Raw genomic sequence first — 17,966 nt, 5'->3', positions numbered from 1 at the left:
GGTCTTCCATTTTCCCTGGATGTAAATGGAGCCAGTAGTCTGACTTCTAATCACCACACAAGAGGGCAAGCAACTACCCCCTGTTTTCTTTTAAGAGGTCACATAGACAGACATGAAACACCTCCTTTATTGGTCCATATAGCCCAAGGTCATGGGTATAGGAATACCCATATACTTCCCCCTTTGTCTAAAGAAGAAGGTTCTAAACCTAATACAATACTATCTACAATAAGAACAATTATCAAATCGTTTCTAGGAGAAATAAAGGGCAATAACATATACAAAGATAAAATAAAACTATAGCCAATAAAAAACAATGTCAAGGAATAAATACATACTAAATGTCCAGATCATATGTGAATGGCAAAACACAGAGATTACTCAGATAGCTGTCCTGTCCTGAAGAATCTGTATCTCATACCTGTTATGCTCTTAGCTAAGCTATGAGAGGATTGTACTGTAAGTATTTAGTCTGCAACTCCACCAATGACCTGAGAGAGAAAATAATATTACACAAGTAAACAGGAAGTGCAACCAGGCAACTTCCAAAAGATGTAAGAAATGACAGAAACAGTTGGCTACCTGGACAGTAACCCAAAGTCTCTCTGCAACATTGGGGCAATCAACTTTGGCTACAGGACTAGAATATCTAACAGACAATTTCAGAAGCAGGAGAATTCGAAAGACCATCTACCCTGTCTTGGCAAGGTTTAGCAGTCATTTCTCCTTATATCTTGCTTGTCCAGATGGGACAGCATAGCATGCTTACTGACAGCAGTTGAGGTAAGGTCCTTTGCCCAATATGCCAGTTTTGCAAAAAAGAAAGCAAGCTCCACATGGACTGTCTTTGGTGCCCATCATACCCTTGGAAGTAGATTGATGTTATCAGGAGCAGTTGTGTCTCAGTCAACAGAATTCTAAATTAAGACAACATTTCAATGCCATATTGTATAGGTCTTTGAAGTGTTTGAAGATAACCTGTAGCATGTGGGCCTGCTATTTGGGGTTTCTGTCCTGCCCAGTTCCCACAGCTGGTTAGCCCCAAAGAAAATCACACAGAGGTCTCCATAAGTTATAAACTGATTAGCCCATTAGCTCAGGCTTTGTATTAGCTCTTATAACTTATATAGCCCATTATTCTTATTTATGTTAGCACATGGCTCGGTACCTTTTTCAACAGGGGAGGTCACATCTTGCTTCTTACGTGGTTGAGACAGGACTGCAGAAAGAGCTTCCTTCTCCCCAGAATACTCCTGTTCTCATTGCCCACTTCTACTTCCTGTCTGGTTTTCCTGCTTATACTTCCTGCCTGGCTACTGGCCAATCAGCATTTATTTAAAATATAATTGACAGAATATAGAATTGTCCTGTACCATTAACTGTAAGAGAAGAGACGGCCTGCTTTTCATCCCATTTGCCCGGTTAGCTTGCACCCAAAATAATCACACAGAAACTGTATTCATTTAAACACTGCCTGGCCCATTAGCTGTAACTTCTTATTGGCTAATTCTTACATCTTAATTTAACCCATTTCCATTAATCTGTATATAGCCACATAACTGTGGTTTACCGGCAAGATTTTGTCTGGTGTCCATCCCAGGCATGAGATCCATGGCATCTGCCACTCTGCCCTTCTTCCCAGCTTTCAGTTCTGTCTACTCTGCCTACCTAAGTTCTGCCCTATCAAAAGGCCAAGGCAGTTTCTTTATTCAACGAATAAAAGCAACACATAAAAGAAGGACCTCCTGGGGCTGGAGAGATGGCTCAGAGGTTAAGAGCATTGCCTGTTCTTCCAAAGGTCCTGAGTTCAATTCCCAGCAACCACATGGTGGCTCACAACCATCTGTAATGGGTCTAGTGCCCTCTTCTGGCCTGCAGGCATACACACAGACAGAATATTGTATACATAATAAATAAATAAATAAATATTAAAAAAAAAGAAGGATCCTACACCAATAACCTATCTTTAAGGATATATCACTGTGCGTCTAGGGAACCTAACTAACATAACTATAAGTATGACTAACATGGGTGGCTATTATCCTGTATTTATTAATAACCTATATAGCTTAAATAATGTTTCACGGTATGAAAATAATCTTCAAACACGGACACAGCATAAGCACAATGATCTCAAAGTTGTAAGAATGTAGAATATGTCTAGTCAGAGGTAGAAATATATAGTGCAATAGCAAAAACATCCTTAACTTGTATCAATGTGCAAAATATCTTAAGCAGCATTAGAAAGATATATATATAGTATAACAAAAATAGTTTTACATTTGTATACAATAATACTGTAGACATAAATAGGAACATATACAATATGAGAAATAGAATTTGACTTGTATCAATATTCAAATTATATTAGACAGGAATAAAAAATAACTTTACATACGTATCAATATACAAGAATCTTTCCCAATATAAATTGCCTAAAACTAATAGTTGCTAAAATAGTTTATACATAATTACACTAATCTTCCTTATTAACCTATCCTATTTATTCCATTTTTTTCTATTCCAAATGAGAATCCTGAGTCTAAATTGATTGTTCCACCCTCGACTGTTATATGACTTATAACCAATTTCTAAACGATGACAATTATCCATTACCCTGAGAAAACAAAATCTGTAGTGAGAGGGGTCTTCGTTTTCTTAAAATTGTTTCCCCGCTGTATAGGAGGCAACAGTATCTCTATGGGATCCTGTAAATAACTAAAAAGGGGGGGGGGGGCAGCCACAGAGGTTACAACTCAAGATGGCTGTGCTCATGTGTGCCTGAATCCGTGCAGCCAGGAGAGGGGCCTTTTGAGGAAAGGTCATTTCTTCCCCCAGTCATGCTGGGACTTAGGTATCTGGGGTCTAAAGCACCATCACCTTGTTTTCCTGTGAGGTCAGTCTTCCTATTTGTAGTTGGCCCCTGCTTTTTCCCTGTCAGGTGCTATAAAGGAAGACACCAGCTCAGCCTGTCCCCTGCAGTTCTAGAGACAAGGAGAGCAACTTTGTTTTCTGAAGAGAGATTCTAGCTGAGGACCCTGAGGAGAACACCTGAGCTCAGAGCCCCATTTCCTTGTAAATGTGACCTAGGTCCATGTGATGATCAGCCACAAAACCTAAGTGTGTTCACAAAGCCTGCATTTGTGGATGTGAACTGCATGATGCAGAGGCCCAAGCTGCACCAGAGACTTGACTGTAGTGGGCATTGGTAAGGAAATGTGATATGGGATTCTTCCCTGCATGCTATGAACATGTTTCATTACCATTGGTTAATAAATAAGCTGTTTTGGCCTATGGCAGGGCAGGATATAAGTAGGTGGGAAAACTCAACTGAACAGAGGGAGAAAGCAGGCAATGTCATGCCCATGCCATATTGCTGTTGAAGGGGAAGATGCGGGAACCTTGCCAATAAGCTATGAGGAAGAGACTGAGCCCAGAGCAGGATTTCCTTGTTAAAGTCCTGAGTCCAAGTGCACTATGACAACATTACTAAACTATGTTCACATAGCTCGGGGTTTACGGCACTGTGTGCCAGATGCAGAGAACAGGTGAGCCTGGGTCTTGACTGTGCTGGGCATGTGTAAGGAAACATGCATGTATTCCCAAACAAGTAAAAGAAGCAAAGATCATATGGGAATGGAGGTATCCTGCTTAGTCCTGCTTAACAAAAAGCTGTACTTTCTTTGGCAGCATATAAGGGCATGCCAAAGGGCACTGGATATCAGAAGACCAAAAGCAGTTCAAAGAGCAAAGGTCAGGAATGAATTAAGTGTTCCAAAGATATCAGGGTCAGAGAGGAAAGTGTGAATTCTGTGGTAGAAATCCACAGTCCAGCATTCCTAGCTTGTCCTGTGTGAATTTAAGTCAAACTCATTCTGACTAGGAGTGTCTTGCTCTAGGCTTGTCCTCTGCAAGCCATGTGGCTCTACCTGGTGGCTCTAGTGGGCCTGTGGACCCTGCTGCGCTTCATCAGGGAGAGGAAGGTGGTGAGCAATCTCCAAGACAAGCATGTCTTCATCACGGGCTGTGACTCGGGCTTTGGGAACCTGCTGGCCAGACAGCTGGACAGGAGAGGCATGAGGGTGCTGGCTGCATGTCTGACGGAGAAGGGAGCCGAGGAGCTGAGGAACAAGACATCAGACAGGCTGGAGACAGTGATCCTTGATGTCACCAAGACAGAGAGTATTGTGGCAGCCACTCAGTGGGTGAAGGAGCGTGTTGGGAACAGAGGTACCATTGAAATCCTTGTCTGTGTCTGCTGGATTGACTCGTGTGTGAAGGGGCCTCCCAGTTACACTTTTTGGAAGAACCTTTATGTGGGTTAGGGCACTTGAAGTACCAAAGCCTTCTCTCCCCTGAACATCACCTGAGCACTTTCTCTCTCTCCAGCCCCTACCTGCTGTTTCTCAGTCGTTCTGGTCTTGGTAAGAAGGTGCCATGTGGAGGATTCGCCTTCTCACCTTCCTGTCTGTGTTCTGTCCCCTTCTCTATGTAGACAATCTAGACTGCTGGATGCTTAGAGCAGGGTCCCTTTCTGGAGCAGAGGATGGGACTTGTCCCTGGGCTACGTGTGCAGGGTATCTGGGGCCACACTTGGGTAGATCTCCTGGGTCAGGACTGTACTTGCTCTTATTTGTCACTTGCCATCCTCTGTGGAGGGAGACAAGACTGCTCCTGTGTAGAAAAGCTATGACAAGCTTAAAGACTGACTTGGGAAACAACATACTTGAAAGGGGGCTGCTTTGTTGTTTGTTTGGTTTAATTTTTGAGACAGGATTTCTTTGTGCATCTCAGGGTATCTTTGAGCTCACAAATATCCCCCTGCCTCTGTCTCCGGAGTGCTAGGATTAAAGGCGTGTACCACCACTGCTGGCTGATCTTTTATTATACCAATAGCAAGCAAGAAAGAGGTGTTTAAAGAAATCTAAGAATAAATTGAAAATATGATTTTTCATTAAAACACTGGGGAATGAAACTTTAATTAAAATTAACCTATATTCTCACTCCCTTGACCTAAAACCTATAAACATTTTGACCCATATGAAATTAAAATACATAAATTGTTTTCACCTAAAAATATGATCAGTTTTGATACCTGAAGCACATTTCTTCAAATAATGGTATTCACTCATTAGAAGCAGTGAATACTTTAACCTATCCTTAAGAATGTAAATATATCTTGAGGTGAATACTGGAATGTTTAGCACATAATTCTTTTATTATTATTGTTGCTGTTATTTTTGTAAAAGGGCTTTGGTTTCATGTGCCATCATGTTCAGCTTGTCTCCTACATTTATATTTTTCTTTTCTTTTTTTGCCATAAGCAATGTCTTGGCAAACTATTTATTTCAATTATCAGCAAGCATGAATATGTTGAGATTCTAGAGTAAAATTCCTTGGTTAAACACGTTCACCTCAAGAAGGACAGGCCTGGATCTGAGTTGAGGAGGCATCTGACTTATTCAGCCAGATCTAAAGTGACCTGCTCTTCTTAAATCAGCCAGTCCCCAGTCCTCTACACATGGAGGTTAGCGGCGTCCAGTGCTGACCGTTGTGTAGCTGATAATAGATCCTGCAGGGTGGCTGCCTGAAGATCCAGCGCCTAGAGACTGGCAGGATGGTGAGAGTGGCCTGTGGGTGAGTGTGCAGAGAGGGCCCCATTTTCTGGCACTAGGGTGGAGCCCATGCCCTGTTGTTTGCAGGAAGTGTCACCCCCCCTTCCTGCTGGCCTTGTGTGGCAAGCGTCCCAGGAACATGGTTCGATAGATTTTTTATTTATTTATTTATTTCTTAAAGATTCTGTCTCCTCCCCGCCACCGCCTCCCATTTCCCTCCCCCTCCCCCAATCAACTCCCCCTCCCTGAGCAGCCCGAAGAGCAGTCAGGGTTCACTGCCATGTGGGAAGTCCAAGGATCTCCCACCTCCTTCCAGGTCTAGTAAGGTGAACATCCAAACTGCCTAGGCTCCCACAAAGCCAGTACGTGAAGTGGGATCAAAACCCAGTGCCATTGTTCTTGACTTCTCAGCAGCCCTCATTGTCAACTATGTTCAGCGAGTCCGGTTTTATCCCATGCTTTTTTTAGACTTGGTGAGTTCCTGATAGACCATCCCCATTGTCTCAGTGTGTGGGTGCACCCCTCACGGTCCTGAGTTCCTTGCTCGTGCTCTCTCTCCTTCTGCTCCTCATTTGGGCCTTGGGATTTCAGTCGGGTGCTCCAATGTGGGTCTCTGTCTCTGTCTCCTTTCATCGCCTGATGAAGGTTAATATCCAGGAGGATAACTATGTTTTTCTTTGGGTTCACCTTCTTATTTAGCTTCTCTAGGATCACAAATTATAGGCTCAATGTCCTTTATTAATGGCTAGAAACCCATTATGAGTGAGTACATCCCATGTTCCTCTTTTTGGGTCTGGCTTACCTCACTCAGGATAGTGTTTTCTATTTCCGTCCATTTGCATGCAAAATTCAAGAAGTCATTGTTTTTTACTGCTGAGTAGTACTCTAATATGTATATATTCCATACTTTCTTCATCCATTCTTCCATTGAAGGGCATCTAGGTTGTTTCCAGGTTCTGGCTATTACAAACAATGCTGCTATGAACATAGTTGAGCATATACTTTTGTAGTATTATAGGGCATCTCTTGGGTATATTCCCAAGAGTGGTATTGCTGGGTCCAGGGGTAGGTTGATCCCAAATTTCCTGAGAAACCGCCACACTGCATTCCACAGTGGTTGCACAAGTTTGCATTCTCACCAGCAATGGATGAGTGTACCCCTTACTGCACATCCTCTCCAGCAAAGGCTATCGTTGGTGTTTTTGATTTTAGCCATTCTGACAGGTGTAAGATGGTATCTCAAAGTTGTTTTGATTTGCATTTCCCTGATTGCTAAGGAGGTTGAGCATGACCTTAAGTGTCTTTTGGCCATTTGAACTTCTTCTGTTGAGAATTCTCTGTTCAGTTCAGTGCCCCATTTTTTAATTGGGTTAATTAGCATTTTAACGTCTAGTTTCTTGAGTTCTTTATATATTTTGGAGATCAGACCTTTGTCTGTTGCGGGGTTGGTGAAGATCTTCTCCCAGTCAGTGGGTTGCCTTTTTGTCTTAATGACAGTGTCCTTTGCTTTACAGAAGCTTCTTAGTTTCAGGAGGTCCCATTTATTCAATGTTGCCCTTAATGTCTGTGCTGCTGGGGTTATATATAGGAAGTGGTCTTCTGTGCCCATATGTTGTAGAGTACTTCCCACTTTCTCTTTTATCAGGTTCTGTGTGTTCAGACTGATATTGAGGTCTTTAATCCATTTGTACTTGAGTTTTGTACATGGTGATAGATATGGATCTATTTTCATTCTGCTAAAGGTTGACAACCAGTTCTGCCAGCACCATTTGTTGAAGATGCTCTTTCTTCCATTGTATACTTTTAGCTCCTTTATCGAAAATCAGGTGTTCATAGGTTTGTGGGTTAAAGTCCGGGTCTTCTATTCGATTCCATTGGTCAACTTCTCTGTTTTTATGCCAATACCAAGCTGTTTTCAATACTGTAGCTCTGTAATAGAGTTTGAAGTCAGGGATGGTAATGCCTCCGGACGATCCTTTACTGTATAAGATTGTTTTGGTTATCCTGGATTTTTTGTTTTTCCATATAAAGTTGATTATTGTCTTCTCAAGGTCTGTGAAGAATTTTGATGGGATTTTGATGGGGATTGCATTGAATCTATAGATTGCTTTTGGTAGAATTGCCATTTTTACTATGTTGATCCTCCCAATCCAAGAGCAAGGGAGATCCTTCCATTTTCTGGTGTCCTCTTCAATTTCTTTCTTCAAAGACTTAAAGTTCTTGTCAAATAGATCTTTCACTTCCTTGGTCAGAGTTACCCCAAGATATTTTATGTTATTTGTGGCTATTGTGAAAGGTGATGCTTCTCTGATTTCCCTCTCTGCTTCCTTATCCTTAGTGTACAGGAAGGCAACTGATTTTTTGGAGTTGATCTTGTATCCCGCCACATTACTAAAGGTGTTTATCAGCTGTAGGAGTTCTTTGGTAGAGTTTGTGGGGTCGCTTATGTATACTATCATATTATCTGCAAATAATGAAAGCTTAACTTCTTCCTTTCCAATATGGATCCCCTTGATCCCCTTATGTTGTCTTATTGCTATTGCTAGAACTTCAAGCACTATATTGAAGAGGTATGGAAAGAGTGGACAGCCTTGTCGTGTTCCTGATTTTAGTGGGATGGCTTTGAGTTTTTCTCCGTTTAATTTAATATTAGCTGTCGGCTTGCTGTAAATAGCTTTTATTATATTTAGGTATGACCCTCGTATCCCTAATCTCTCCAAGACCTTTATCATAAAGGGGTGTTGAATTTTGTCGAATGCTTTTTCAGCATCTAATGAAATGATCATATGGTTTTTTTTCTTTCAGTTTATTTATATGGTGGATTACATTGATAGATTTGGTTATGTTGAACCAGCCCTGCATCTCTGGGATGAGCCTACTTGATCATAATGGATAACTTTTCTAATGTGTTCTTGGATTCAGTTTGCCAGTATTTTATTGAGAATTTTTGTGTCGATGTTCATGTGTGAGATTGGCCTATAATTCTCTTTCTTGGTTAAGTCTTTGTGAGGTTTTGGTATCAGGGTGACTTTAGCTTCATAAAAGGAATTTGGCAATGACTCTTCTATTTCTATATTGTGAAATACATTAAGGAGTATAGGTATTAGCTCTTCTTGGAAGTTCTGGTAGAATTCTGCATTAAAACCGTCTGGACCTGGGCTTTTTTTGGGAGGGAGGTTTTTGATAACAGCTTCTAATTCTTCGTGACTAACAGGTCTATTTAGATTGTTCACCTGGTCTTGGTTTAACTTTGGTATATGGTACTTATTTTAAAAAATGTCCATTTCTTTTGCATTTTCCAGTTTTGTGACATACAGGCTTTTGTAGTAAGATCTAATGATTCTCTGAATTTCCTCTGTGTCTGTGGTTATGTCCCCCTTTTCATTTCTGATCTTATTTATTTGCATGTTCTCTCTCTGTCATTTAATTAGTTTGGATAGGGGTTTGTCGATCTTGTTGATTTTCTCCAAGAACCAACTTTTTGTTTCATTGATTCTTTGGATTGTTTTCTGTGTTTCTATTTTGTTGATTTCAGTCCTCAGTTTGATTATTTCCAGTCTTCTACTCCTCCTGGGTGCGTCTGCTTCTTTTTTTTCTAGAGCTTTCAGGTGTGCTGTTAAGTCTCCAATGTATGCTTTCTCCATTTTCTTTAAGAGGGCACTTAGTGCTATGAACTTTCCTCTTAGCACTGCTTTCATCATATCCCATAGGTTTGAGTATGTTGTCTATTTTCATTAAGTTCAAGGAAGACTTTAATTTCTTTCTTAATTTCTTCCTTGACCCAGGTGTGGTTCAGTAGTTGACTGTTCAGTTTCCATGAGTTTGTCGGCTTTCTGGGGATAGCATTGTTGTTGCCTTCTAACTTTAATCTGTGGTGATCTGATAAGACAAAGGTGGACATTGATTTTTTTTGTATCTGTGGAGGTTTCCTTTGTTACCGAGTATGTGGTCAGTTTTCGAGAAGGTTCCATGAGCTGCAGAGAAGAAGGTATATTCTTTCCTATTTGGGTGGAGTGTTCTATAGATGTCTGTTAAGTCCATTTGCTTCATTACCTCCAATAATTCTCTTAATTCTCTATTAGGTTTCTGTCTGATTGACCTGTCCATTGGTGAGAGAGGTGTGTTGAAGTCTCCTACTAGTGTGTGTGGTTTGATGTCTGCCTTGAGTTCTAGTAATATTTCTTTTACATAAGTGGGTGCTTTTATATTAGGGGCATAGATATTCAGGATTGAGACTTCATCCTGATGAATTGTTCCTGTTATGAGTATAAAATGTCCATCTCAATCTCTTCTGATTGATTTTAGTTTGAAGTCAGCTTTGTTGAAATTAGTATGGCCACACCTGCTTGTTTCTTAGGACCATTTGCTTGAAAAACCTTTTCCCAACCCTTTACTCTGAGTAGATGCCTGGCTTTGTGGTTGAGATGTGTTTCTTGTAAACAGCAGAATGTTGGATCCTGTTTTCGTATCCAATCTCTTAGCCTGTGCCTTTTTAGAGGTGAATTGAGTCCATTAATATTAAGTGATATTAGTGACCAGTAGTTGTTTACTCTGGTTATTCTTATTGTTTTAGGTAGTAGAGTTTGTGTGTCTCCCTTCTTTGAGTTGTGCTGGTGAAGGGTCACTAGATGCCTGAGTTATTGTGGGTAGTGTTGGCAATGTTGGATTCCTTGGGTTGTGATTTTCCTTCTATTATTTTCTGTAAGGCTGGATTTGTGGCTACATATTGTTTAAATTTGTTCTTATCCTGGAATGTTTTGTTTTCTCCATTGATAGTGAACGATAGCTTGGCTGAGTATAGTAGTTTGGGCTTGCATCCATGGTCTCTTAGTTTCTGCAGTACCTCTATCCAGGACCTTCTGGCTTTCATGGTTTCCATAGAGAAGTCAGGTGTAAGTCTGATCAGTTTACCTTTATAAGTTACTTGACCTTTTTCCTTTGCAGCTCTTAATATTCTTTCTTTAATCTGTATGTTTTGTGTTTTGATTATTATATGGCGAGGGGATTTTTTTTTTTTTGGTTTTTCAAGACAGGGTTTCTCTGTAGCTTTGGTACTCGTCCCAGAACTAGCTCTTGTAGACCAGGCTGGCCTCGAACTCCCAGAGATCCGCCTGCCTCTGCCTCCCGAGTGCTGGGATTAAAGGCATGCGCCACCACCGCCCGGCGGGATGTTTTTTTCTTTATTCAGTCTATTTGGTGTTCTGTATGCTTCTTGAATATTCAAAGGAATATCTTTCTTTGTGTTGGGAAGGTTTTCTTCCATAATTTTGTTGAAAATATTTTCTGGGCCTTTGAGCTGTAACTCTTCTCCTTCTTCTATCCCTATTATTCTTAGGTTTGGTCTTTTTATTGTGTCCCATATTTCCTGAATGTTTTGTGATGAGAATTTGTTGGCTTTGCTGTTTTCTTTGATCAGTGTGTTTATTTTCTCTCTGGTGTCCTCAGAATCTGAGATTCTTTCTTCTATCTCTTGTATTCTATTGATTATGCTTGTTTCTGTAGTCTCTGCTCGTTGACCTAGATTTTCCTTATCCAGCTGGTCCTCAGTTTGTGTTTTCTTCCTTGCTTCCATTTCAGTTTTCAATTCTTGAACTGTTTCCATTACCTGTTTGATCATTTTTTCTTGGTTTCCCAGGGTATCATTTACTTATTTACTCATTTCTTCAAACTTTTTGTTATACTTCTCATCCATTTCTATAAGGGCATTTTTTACATGATGTTTAAGGGACTCTATTGCTTTCATAAAGTCATTTTTTTTTCCATTTCTTCTGTGTTAGGGTGTTCAAGTCCTTCTGTTGTAAGATCATTGGGTTCTGGTGTTTTCATGTTGTTTTTCAGATTGTTGGGTGAATTTTTGCCTTGGCGCCTGCCCATCTCTTCCTACCGATGCTATCTAATGGGTCTTCTAAAACAGGATCAGGTTTCCCTGCTGGCCAGGGGCCCTGCTTACAAAATGCCCCCGCTCCGTTTCCTGGCTCCCATCGTGGGCCAAGATCCCTCTCACCACTCAGAAGGGTATTCAGGAACAGGACTAGGCTCCCCATTCGCCAGAGACCTCGCCAACAAAAGGCCTACCACTCTGCAGGTCAGCCACCAAAACAAAGAAACTCCCGCTGCCCTCTGCCCAGAGCACCCGACCCAGCGCCCAAACAGGCTGAACTGGGTGATCCCATGGCCCCGCGGAAGGGAGGGAGAAGGAAGGAAGCCCCTGGACACAAGCTGGGATGGGCCAGGGAGAGAGAGGTCACAGTAGAGGAGGAGCAGCCCCAGCAGAGGGGAGCAGCCCCCGGAGAATGACCGGGGAGACTAGGGGGTCGGGGAATGCCCCTGCTTCGTTTCCTGGGTCCCGCTGCGGGCCAAGAACACTCTCACCACTCAGGAGGGTCTTCAGGGACATGACCAGGCTCCCCATTCGCCAGGGACCTGGTTCGATAGATTTTTAAGACTGTTTACTCATTGTTTGGTAATTTCATGGAGTCATTCAGTGAATTTGTATCATATCAATCCAGCGCCTCTCTCTCCTTTAGTTCCCCCTAACCCTGCTTTATATCTTCCTCCACAACCTCACATCTTCTTTTGTAACAGAACACACCAAGTGTGATAAGTCGTTCAATGGTGATGCTGGACCTGCCTAAGCCAGCTTTCTTCAAAGCATGAAAAAGCAGGGTGGTTTTCCATGGTCTCCTCCAGCCAGGACTTTCAGTCCTTATTTCTCAAACTCCACTAGCATAGCAGCTCTGCCTTCTGCCCTGTCCTGTCCTGTCCTCTGCTCCCTCACCTGTAAGATGCAAACACAGTTCCCACGCGTCCAGATCACCAGAGGTGTCATATGTCTTCAACATCTGTGCTGGTTATTAGCAAATATGAAGTTGCTGGTTATGGATTCTCAGGGAGGGAGCTGTCAGGAATCAAAGGAGCCATGACTACCAGGATGGGTAGCTCCAGCCCACAGACACCATGCTGTTACTTCTATTTAACTCTCCATCCAATGCCTGTCCATATGGCCTTACCCAGCGTAATGTGATTTTAGTCAAAATTATGCCTGTATAATGTGATTCTTTCTTCTTCCCAGGACTCTGGGGCCTGGTCAACAATGCCGGCATCTCTGTTCCCTTGGGTCCCATTGAGTGGATGAACAAAGAAGACTTTGCAAAGATACTAGATGTGAATCTGTTGGGCATGATCGAGGTGACTCTGAGCATGCTGCCCTTAGTGAGGAAGGCAAGGGGCCGAGTGGTCAACGTCTCCAGTGCCGTGGGTCGAGTATCTTTCTCTGGTAGTAGTTACAGCATCTCCAAGTATGGTGTGGAGGCCTTCTCAGACTCCCTCAGGTAATGGAGGGTTATGAGGTCCTATGGGAAACCTTCGGCAGGGTGTTTCATTTGATTGCAGCCTTTGAGAAATCCTCATGAAAAGTTTTTATTTCCTGTTTGGGGGACTCTCTTACCTTTTCCTCTTGGGAGTAAGCTGGTCATTTGTTGGGAAGCCCCTCTTTATAACCCTGGGAGATGACCAACACTTGGTTTTCTTATCCTTGTCCTGACCAGGAAGATATCCCTGTACACCGCAGGGATGCATTGGGGTGGCACTGGCCTTTGCCATCTTCTCTGATGCTCAGTAGGGAATGCCCTGGGGGTGGCTGAGCACCATATTCAATTCAGCTGTACTTATCTGGCTGTGTTAAAGTAGCCTAGCATGACAATGATATTTTGACCCTAAAAAACAAACCCAACAACAATAACGCCAAAAAACACAGTGCGAGAGAGTCAAAGAAGAGAGAAAAAGAGAGAACACGGGCAGGATGGAGAAACTTTTAGCAGTAGTGACCTCATTAATCACCAGATGTGTGGAGGGCCCTGCAGCATGGGTCTGAGGTCAGGCTAAACTTGGGCTTCCTGGATAAGAAAATGTTAACAGCCCAGGCCCACTGTGACATCTGCAGACTGCCTTCAGTGCTGCGTCATCCTGGACAAAAGGCAGGTCAGCCCTGGCAGCGGTGGGTCTGTGCAGACTCACGAGGAAGCTGTGCAGAGGCTAAGGGTTGTATATACACAATGTTGCAGCAGCTCAGTCATCTGAAGCTGTGACATTACTTGTTGAGAGGAGTGGAGCGGCAGGCTGCGTTCCTGCCACCCTAGCTCATGGCCACCTGGCTAGCTTATGCCCTGAAATAATTACACAGAAACCGTATTCTTTTAAATACTGCTTGGTCCATTAGCTCTAGCCTCTTAATGGCTAATTCTCACATCTTGATTAACCCATTTCTAATAATCTGTGTAGCACCACAAGGTGGTGGCTTACCAGGAAGATTCTTAACCTGTGTCTGTGTCGGAGAGGGGAATCATGGTGACTGCCTGACTCGGCTTCTTTCTCCCAGCATTTTGTTCAGTCTACTCCACCTACCTAATTTTCTGTCCTATTAAAGAGCCAAGGCAGTCTCTTTAAATAGCCAATGAAATTAACACAAAACAGAAGACTCTCCCCCATCAGTTGTGTTGGACCTTCACATTTGATGCTTAGTGGGGGACTTGCATGACTTTTTTCCCATGGACATATTCCAACAGAGTGTCTCCCGAGGAGGGATGCATTGGGAAGCTGAGCCTTGGTTGCATTTCCTGTTGAGGCAACGGGCAAATAGAAACAAAAAAAACCCTGCCTTCCTCACTGGACAGGGCAGACAAACATGACAGACAACACTAAAGAAGGAAAGAAAGGGCATCCCAACATTTCCCTGAAAAGGCACTGAAAACAAAACATTGGGGGGCCTTCTCACAAAAATACACTATTCGGGGGCACTGTCCAGCACCACAACTGAGGAGTAGGGGAGTTCTAGAACCTGTTGCTGGATCCTGATGGCTCCCTCGGGGAGTAGGTGAGAAGGCATGATATCAATGGCAAGGACACACGGAGTCAGGTCGAAGGCAAACAGCAGACGTGTTTAGCCGTATAGACCCTTCTACCACACCCAAACTGCATTCTGATTCATTGACATTGCATGGTCGCCCCTCATTGGCTCAGGATCAGGATACCTGACAGTACACGTTACTAGGACCTCAGGCAGACTAGAGGTTGGCTCATCTTCTCAGATTGTAGGACTTATGTCCCTACACTTGTCACAAATTATGTCCCCATCTGCTACACATATGAGACCCAAACTTCTAAAATGTTCTTACCACAGGCTCTTGTTGTTATGGTGTATTGTCAAATGTAATCTTTCCCTCAAAAGACCTCTGAAGTCATTGACATTTGCCTGCTCTCTTACAGGAGGGAGCTCTCCTATTTTGGGGTGAAGGTGGCTATTATAGAGCCTGGAGCCTTCAAGACTGCTTTGATCAGTAACGGCGGGATATCTTCTAGCATCAAGACGCTGTGGGACCAGGCCAGCTCAGAGGTCAAAGAGGTCTATGGAGAGGAGTTTATGTTATATTGTGAGTGACCTTTAGGACCCAAGATAAAGTCTTGTCCTAAGTCCTGAGTCTCTGCTTTCTGTCACTGCTCCATGGCCTCATCCAGACTGTCTTTTTCACAGTGGAGAAGTTTAGTCCCCTTTCCTTGGGAGCCTGTGGGATTCTGCTCACACAAAGACATTCTGGCTTCTAGAACATGTTTCTGTTTTATATGAATCCCTCATTATCTCACAGATAAAAATGAAGCCACGGGTGGGAGGTGGCATCAAACCACTGCTTTCCATAAGCTTGGGTTAGTGTCTGGTGTTGGGTGAGCTCTTTCAGCCATTCAGCCAGAAAGGTCTCTGGACTGGGACACAGGTGGAGGTGTGCACAGTTCTTCCTTTAGCTGGGCTGTGTCCTTCTTTGGTCCTGGGACAGGCTAGGCTTGGGCGTGGCTTCTGATTTGGACACATAGGCTCTAGACAGGCTCTCTTCAGTTGGTCACTGAGCAGGGGTGGTGGGATGTGTAGGCGACCAGAATAACGTCGTGTTCTCTGCAGACCTGCGAACAATGACGTCATTGGTGGAAACATGCTCAGAGGACCTTACTTTGGTGACGGACTGCATGGAACATGCATTGACTTCCTGTCATCCTCGCACCCGCTACTCAGCCGGCTGGGACGCTAAGCTCTTGTACCTCCCCATGAGCTACCTGCCCACCTTCCTCTCAGATGCCTTCTTCTACTGGAGCTCAGCCAAGCCTGCCCAGGCCCTGTGAAATCTGCCCTTGTGCAGTGAAGAGGGAGGGCCACCGCCAGCACCCCACATCCTAATGCCACATCAGCAACCTGTGGCTGGGAGATGGTGACGCTGGTGGTATGGAATCTCGCCAAGACTGAGAAACAATTGTTGATTTTCTTGAAACCATGACTTTCTTTGGATTCCTTTCATTTTAGAATAAATGTTGGAAAGATTACTTGTGTCCTGTGCCTTGACCTAGAGGAGCAGCGAGGTGTGGACCACTGGGAGACAGAGTTAAGGGAGAGGGGGCTCTCCTGAGGAGTGCCAGCAACTGTCACCTCTGCTCTTGCTCAGCTCCTTTTTCCATGGAGCACAGTGACCATTGCTTCCCTTTCAGGGTTGTTAAGCAACCTGATTCCCAGGATAAGGCAAAGAGTTTTCAACAAGGAGATCTGGGGGGTATTGCGAGGCCCCAGACTCTTCCTTCCTCCCAGCTTTTCTTCTGTCACCAGCACCTGCCCTCCAGACTCAGTCACTGACCCTCTCAGTTCTGTTCTGTGACATCCGCCACCTCTGAATGGAGTGAGCGTTGTTTCTGGGTTCTGGTCTTTTGTTTCCTGTCAACATTTGCTGCTCCAGGTCAGAGATGCCTCTGGACTTGCCCTGGCTCCCAAGTCCTGGCTCTGTAGGTCAGGAGGGTTGTGAGGATCCCTTCAGTGAAGGATGAGCAGAGAAACGATTGCAGGGAGTGACAGAGCCCTGGGTTCAGTCCTACACTGCCAATGGGAGGAGCCTGTCCAGATGCCCTGGTGTCCTCTTCAGTTGTAAAAACGGAGGCCATGGCGTCTTTGCTGAATCACTGAGCGATGACCACAGTCTCAGTAGAAAACATATATTAACATCCCATGCTGCAAGCCTACTCATTGTTTTCATTTCTAACCTTTTTCTCATATGATTTTTGAAACAGAATCTGGACTCATGACTTTGTATCAAATATACAAAAATGCATATCAATGGAAAATATTTAAGACCAGTGGATATTCACAAGTAGACTCGACAATCCACCCTTTCGTTATTTCTATATTATATTTTTTTCTTTCAGAAAGAGATCCTTGAATCTAATCTCCTTTGTTTAGCTTTCTTTCTGACCTGACCAATAACAACTTGTCACCAAGCTCCCTAAACAATGACATATATCCATAACCCACTGGATGTCCATAGTTCACCCATCCCACCTCTTCAGAATATGGGCTTTGTCGTCTCTAGATTGCTTCCTCTTGTCTGGGGCCACTGGTATCATTTAGGGGACCCTGAGAAAATTGGGATAATATTCAATTCCTGGGAGAATTTGCTGTTGTCTAGTCTCAGCATGCTGGGAAAGCTTGGGGCTTATCTGATGTCTGGCTGGAGTAGTCTGTGAGGCTGCAGCATCTCAACCCACAGCCTTGAAGCTGGTCTGGGTGTAGAACTCTGAGGCAACCGCATCAGAGGCTGGGTCACTTGGTGTCTGGTCCCCTGCTCTGAAAACACACAAATTTTCAAAGGTAACATAATATAGCTACCTTACCACACATGTGGGCTGTGCATCATACACAGCTAGCCAAAGATGATCTTTATGTTTGTAACCAGGATATTCAGGGAGTTTTCTCCACCCTGTGGCCTCATGGGAGGGAGTCATACCTGGACCCCTATTCCCACCGACTCTATCCGGAATTTCCGGAGACTGACTAGACCCTGCTGTGTTCTAGAAGCCCTGGACAGCAGCTCGAGGGCTTCCCGCTGTCAGGATGAGGAAGAGCCGTGCAGCTGCTGTGAGTAGTAGGTTTGGTCGTAAATGGATGGACCTAGCGAACTCACAGTTGAAGTGACATGCGACAGGGGATCTACCTTCAGCGTCACTCTGTTAAGAGAGCCCCAGTACTCACTTTGTAAGGTGCAAACCATTCTAGGGTTTTGAGATTCCCTTGACTGCTGAGATCCTCTAGAGTCCCTTTGTCCCTATCCTGTGATGAGCAACTGTTTCTGGAGCCAGGACAGGAATGAGGTGTGGAGGAGCTACTTTCCACTGCTGTCATGAAATGCCATGAACAAGGCCACTGCCAGAAGAAAGCATTTAGCTGGGCTTAGGTATGGTAGGGTCCATGATGATGGAGCAAAGCCCTTAGGGCAGACAGCTGGAGCAGCAGGAGAGCTCACATCTCACAGAGTGAATTTGAGTGGA

At 43.7% G+C, this 17,966-nt stretch overlaps 1 protein-coding gene across 1 annotated transcript; it reads left to right on the top strand.

Annotated features, from left to right (window-relative positions):
- Window positions 1–3,917: 3,917 nt before the first annotated feature.
- Window positions 3,918–15,782, top strand: LOC130866522 (retinol dehydrogenase 7-like). Its single transcript, XM_057758033.1, has 4 exons — window positions 3,918–4,230; window positions 12,688–12,946; window positions 14,880–15,043; window positions 15,565–15,782. Exons 1-4 carry the CDS (start codon window positions 3,918–3,920, stop codon window positions 15,780–15,782), a joined length of 954 nt encoding a protein of 317 aa, XP_057614016.1.
- Window positions 15,783–17,966: the final 2,184 nt, after the last annotated feature.

This window comes from Chionomys nivalis, chromosome 25 (assembly GCF_950005125.1).
Source record: "Chionomys nivalis chromosome 25, mChiNiv1.1, whole genome shotgun sequence".
Taxonomy (NCBI): Eukaryota; Metazoa; Chordata; class Mammalia; order Rodentia; family Cricetidae; genus Chionomys; species Chionomys nivalis.
The sequence above is the reverse complement of the archived record's forward strand: the minus strand, read 5'-3'. Positions and strand labels throughout refer to the sequence as shown.

What these genes read in the sequence shown, in the direction of transcription:
- LOC130866522 (XM_057758033.1), top strand. Translation starts at nt 3,918, where the DNA reads ATGTGGCTCTACCTGGTGGCTCTAGTGGGCCTGTGGACCCTGCTGCGC. An exon ending in GCCTTCTCAGACTCCCTCAG is followed by an intron (nt 12,947 to 14,879) that starts GTAATGGAGGGT and finishes GCTCTCTTACAG; the next exon opens with GAGGGAGCTCTCCTATTTTG. An exon ending in AGAGGAGTTTATGTTATATT is followed by an intron (nt 15,044 to 15,564) that starts GTGAGTGACCTT and finishes TGTTCTCTGCAG; the next exon opens with ACCTGCGAACAATGACGTCA.